The 4963-nt window shown below is 69.6% G+C and overlaps 1 protein-coding gene across 2 annotated transcripts; it reads right to left on the bottom strand.

Moving 5' to 3' along the window:
• Positions 1-468: 468 nt before the first annotated feature.
• Positions 469-3022, bottom strand: EGR3 (early growth response 3). 2 transcript variants are annotated; one of them, XM_062199009.1, is made up of 2 exons: positions 2866-3022; positions 469-1478 (listed from the first exon to the last, which is right to left on the bottom strand). In XM_062199009.1, the coding sequence occupies exons 1-2, from the start codon at positions 3020-3022 to the stop codon at positions 469-471; spliced, it is 1167 nt and encodes a 388-aa protein (XP_062054993.1). The 2 variants fall into 2 exon arrangements, with proteins under 2 accessions (XP_062054993.1, XP_062054994.1); XM_062199010.1 differs by lacking the exon at positions 2866-3022 and adding an exon at positions 2354-2393.
• Between the last annotated feature and the right edge of the window lie 1941 nt (positions 3023-4963).

Below are 4963 nucleotides of genomic sequence, written 5' to 3'. Positions count from 1 at the left end.
CCTTCGGTGCGCTCCTTACCCCCTCCCCCTCGCGAGGAGGGAGACGCGGGGCAAGCAGTGAGGTGCTCGGGTCGGGCGAGGGTCGTTGGGTGGGCCCCGTCTCCAGTTCCCCTTTCAGGTCCTTGGCACGGCCCCGCGGCCCCTGGATCAAGGCGATCCGAACTGAACAAAGCGGGCTAGACGCCACCTTTCCGCCCCCACGCCTTGGCTAAGGTGGTGGTGGTGGTGGTGGGGTGTGGACAGCCAAGGGAAGCCGCCTCCGGCCCCGGCCCCCGACCGCTGGTCGGCGTGAAACGATGGGAACCGGGGTGTCAGGGGAGGGGGCGTCGAAGGGGAGCAAGGGGCCACACGTCCACGGAGCGGCCAGGACTCGGCCCCTGAGCCTCCGAGGCCGGCTCTCCCGCTGATTTCAAGCGAGCAGCCGGGAGGCACTGGAGGGGTTAAAGCGGGGATCTGGGCGCCCGAGCCTCAGGCGCAGGTGGTGACCACAGGGGCCAGGGACACCGGGGGCGCCGAGGACGCGGAGGGCGCGCCCCCTTTCTCCGCCTTCTTCTCCTTCTGCTTGAGGTGGATCTTGGCATGGCGCTTGCGCTCGTCGCTGCGCGCAAACTTGCGCCCGCAGAACTCGCAGGCGAAGGGCTTCTCGCCCGTGTGGGTGCGGATGTGAGTGGTGAGGTGGTCGCTGCGGCTGAAGCTCCGCATGCAGATCCGGCACTGGAAGGGCTTGTGGCCGGTGTGGATGCGTAGGTGCCTAGTCAGCTCGTCCGAGCGGCTGAAGCGGCGGTCGCAGCCCTCGGCCGGGCAGGCGTGCGGCCGCTCGTGCAGCGGGGTCTTGCTAGGCCGGTTGGGGTACTTGCGGGGCCGGATGGGCTTGAGCGTGAGCGGCGGCTGGGGCAGGCTGCCGAAGCCCGGGTGGATCTGCTTGTCCTTGAACGCCTTGATGGTCTCCAGCGGGGTGATAGGGGGCGGGTTGACGCGAATGGGGTCCATGCCCTGGAAGGGCTTGTGATCCGGGATGGAGCCCATGTCGTTGGGGTGGTGGTACAGGTTGTAGTCGGGGATCATGGGGAAGAGGTTGCTGTCCAGGGCCGGCTTGGCCGATTGGTAATCCTGGGGGGAATAGGCGAGCCCGGGGTTGCCCTGGGGGTCGTGGAAAGGCACGGGCTCCGAGTAGAGGTCGCCACAGTTGGAATAGGGGGGCAGCGCCGGGTACATGGCCTCCACGTCGCCCTGCGGCGGCTGCACCATGCTGGCGGTGGACGTCTGCGTGCTGAGCGCCCCCGAGGCCGGGGGCACCCCCAAGATGCCGGCGCTCATGAGGCTGATGATGTTGTCTTGGCACCAGTTGGAAGGGGAGTCAAACGCGAACTTTCCCAAGTAGGTCACGGTCTTGTTGCCGGGGGCCGGCTGGAAGGAGCCGGAGTACGAGAGTTCCGGGTTGGGCTTCTCGTTGGTCAGACCGATGTCCATCACATTCTCTGCGGAGGGCGGGGAAGAGAGGGCAGGCGTGAGTGAGGCCGAGCCGGCTCCGGGCCGCGGCGCCCAGGTCCTGGCCCAGGTGCTGAGGGTGCGGCCGGGTGGAGTGCGCAGCGCATGGGGCAAGACGAACGCCGATCCCGGCGCAATGCGGGCGGTGCCGAGCTCCCGAGCGCAACCTGGATACAGCAAAATACTACGGATCGGGGTGTGGAGCGGCTGCGGCACACACGCGGCACACGCTGCGCACACACTCACGTACCACACACACACGCGCGCGCGCGCTCTCGGGAAGCATTGTTGTTCTTGTTCCTCCCGAGGTGGGGCGGGCAGGTAGCTGCAGCCACAGGTAGTTTCAGACCCGGAGCGCGCCGGGCTCAGGCTCTCCAGTGCGCACTATTCGGCCTCTTTCCCCGGCCCTGTCCGCTCCGGTACGCCGCGCCTTCCCCGCCCCAAGGATGCCCCCTACGCGCGCTGCGCCCAGGTCGCCGACCCGGAGCGCTCCGACGCTTTGTCCTCCGAGTGTAGAAAGGTGCCGCCCGCCAAGGGAGCTCGCCCGTTGCCACCCCCCACCCAGCTTGCCACCCCCAACCTCCACCCCCACTCCCCCAACCAGCCCCAGCCTCAGCCTCCTCCAGGCCTGGAGATTTCAGCCATCCTGCCGGGAGGGGAAAAAGCCCAGCCCCAGCCCAGGGAGGGTGGAGAGCGGCGGAGAATCGCCCGCGTCCCCTGCTCAGGCGCCCCCTGGCCCCGGGATCACCCCCAGGGGGCAGCTCCCCCCACCACCCCGCCCCGCAGGTGCGCCCCCTCCCTCTCCCCGCCGGCCCCACACCCCCATGGCGTTGCTGAACGCCGGGGAAAGGCAGCGTCGCAGTACCTCTCCCACCGCGGGGACTCCACGCCGCACATGGCTCCATCCCGGGTGGGAGGCTGAAGGAGTAAGGGGGGGGGGAGAGCGCGGGTCAAAAAAGACGCCGGGCTCCTCCCGGGAAAGGGGGCGACGGCACCACGCCTTGCGCGCAGCCCAGCGATCGAGCCCCCTCGCGTAGGGAAGGGAGCGCCCCGGAGCCGCTCGCACCTACCTCCCTCCGGTCGGCGGCCGCCCCCACCCGGGAGAACCGAAGCCTCTAATCGTGGCGTCGCCAAGCGAGCCTTCCCGATCGGGGAGGGCGGGAGGAGTGGGTGGGCAAAGCGGCTCGCCCCCCGGAAAATTCCCAGCGCGCCCCCACCTCGCCTTCCATCCATGCATCCATCCGCGTCTCCCTCCGTCCGCCCGTCCCTGCAGCCATCCGTCGCCGGCTCGCTCTCTCCTCCTCCTCCTCCTCCTTCTCCTCCTCCTCCTCCTCCTCTTCCTCCCCGGCTTCCCCGCCGCGCGCCCGCCGCCCTTACCTGTAGCCATCTGACTGTAATGGGCCACCGAGTCGCCGCTGCTGCCGGAGAAGAGGTTGAGCGCGCTGGGAATCTCCTCGGGGTACAGACTGTCAGGCAGTTGGTTTAGCAAACTGCTCATGGTCGCCGCCAGCTTATCCGCGACTTTGCCGGTCATAGCACTCCCGAGCCGCCGCCGCCGCCGCCGCCGCCCGCTCCTAACGCAGCCTCCAGGCGAGCGGCATCCGAGAGGCGATCCGTGGTGCAGGGGAACAGCATGCGAGAGCGAAAGTTCGGGGGGAAGGGGAGGGAGAAGGGGAAGGGTGGGTTCGGGGAGCTCAGCTCTCTTTTTGGGGGGTAAATCCAGGTGGGAGCCGCCGCTGGTGCAGTCGGAGGCTGGGTCCGGGGTTGGGGAGGGGTGGGGGTGGGGGGGTGGGGCGTGTGCAGGGGGTGGGGTGGGGGCTGGGCCAGGGGCGATCTGGGCTTCGGGGGGTCGCACGCCGCCTCGGGATTGATCTCACAAACAGACGCGCGCCCGCGGCCCCCGCCCCCTCCCCCGAGCCACCGCCGCCGCCGCCGCCGCCGCCGCCGCCGCTGCCACCAGCCACCAGCACCACCACCAGCCCCGCCGCTACCTAGCAAGCTCACTGCTGCCCAAAAGCTCGCAGCCAGGGAACTCCAGCAGCCTATTTATCCGAGCCCCGGGAAAGCTCCGTGACGTAGCTGCCCATATATGGACAGACAAAGCCCAGCCGAAGGGGTGCGACGTCACAATGGAAGCTCCTCACAATGGAACATTAGAAAGCAGGAAGCGGGCCGCGGCCGACGTGCAGCGCCCGCACCGCTCGCCGCTCGGGGAAAAAAATAAAATAAAATAAAATAAAATAAAAAAAGGCGGGGTGGGGGAAGGAGGAACGGAGGAGAGAAGGGAGGGAGATGCGGGAGCAGAGAGCGCAGCGCCGCCGCGCAGCGCGCGCACTCCGAACCCCGGCTCTGAGGGTGTGCTTGGACTTCAGGGCTCTGTTTCTGGGGGGTGCTGCTTGCAAGTGACCCCCTGACACCTCCAGCAGGGAGAAAGACTTGAAAACGCCCGGCCGGGTCCCCTTGCAGCAGCTGACCGATTGCTGGGGCACCCGGAGGGCGAGTGCTCTGACCCGCGCCCCCCGCGTTCGGGACCCTGCCCGCCCCCGACTGGGGGAACGGGAGTGTTCCCGTGAGACTGGGCTTCCAGCGTGTCGTGCTGCTGGGTCCAGGGTCCTGAGGACTTTCAAGCGGACTTTACTCTGCCCGGCCGCCCACGCCCCTGCCCCTCCCTGGGCCCTCGGCTCTGTGCGGACCCCTGGCGGGGCGCTGCGTGGCCCGGAGATCCGTAGCAGCCCAGGGCTGCACTGGGCAGGGGGTGGGGGGCCAGAGCCCGGCACAGCGAGGTCCAGGATGCGCAGTTACGCCGTTGGGGAAAGAGTGAAGTTGAGGGCACCGAAAACACGTGCACGCAGCTCGCTCCCCGGCAAATCTCCTAACGGTTCCACAGCAACCCCTCTGGTCACAGGGTGGCAGGAGGAGCCAGCAGCAGGCTCGGGCGCCGCCGCCGCGCGCCGCGGAGCCCACAGTCCGCGAGCCACCACGGCGGCCGCCCCCTCGCCTTCCACCGGGCTGTCCTCATGGCTGCCTGCGGGCGCCCCGCAGTCAAGGGCGGCCTATGTGCCGACCCGCGCGGCGGCGGATTCCGGGGGCGGCTGCGTTCCCCGGGGCCTGCTCTAGGAGCTAGCGCGGCCGGGCGGCGGGAGAGGGGAGAGCGCGGGAGCCTGGGGGTGGGGTGCGACCCCGAGTCACACCGGCTTGGCGCGGGAGGATTCCCTCGCCGGTGGCCGCGTGGGCGCGGTGAATCCCGCGTCCCCCGCCAGCGAGTCGGGGTCGGGGGGCGGGGAAGGTGCATCCCTCGGGGAGGGGGGGAAGTGGGAGTGTTGACAAGGAGGAAGAGCGGCTCGCCGGGCCTCGCGCCGTGGGAGGGCCACGCGGGCCGGGGACGTGTGGGAGGAACTCCCGAGCGCACAATTGCGCCCGGGGGTGGATGACAGCCCCGCTGCCTCCCCTCCCCTCCCCTCGGCGGAGAGCCGGG

The sequence above is a fragment of the Lepus europaeus genome, chromosome 8 (assembly GCF_033115175.1).
Source record: "Lepus europaeus isolate LE1 chromosome 8, mLepTim1.pri, whole genome shotgun sequence".
NCBI classification, from domain to species: Eukaryota; Metazoa; Chordata; class Mammalia; order Lagomorpha; family Leporidae; genus Lepus; species Lepus europaeus.
Note: the sequence above shows the minus strand (reverse complement) of the source record. Positions and strands in the feature narration are given on the sequence as shown.

Excerpts from the sequence above, each read along its gene's own strand:
- EGR3 (XM_062199009.1), bottom strand. The coding sequence starts at position 3,022 with ATGACCGGCAAAGTCGCGGATAAGCTGGCGGCGACCATGAGCAGTTTG. Across the intron at positions 1,479-2,865 it reads TTACAGTCAGATGGCTACAG|AGAATGTGATGGACATCGGT; the intron begins GTAAGGGCGGCG and ends CGCCCTCCGCAG.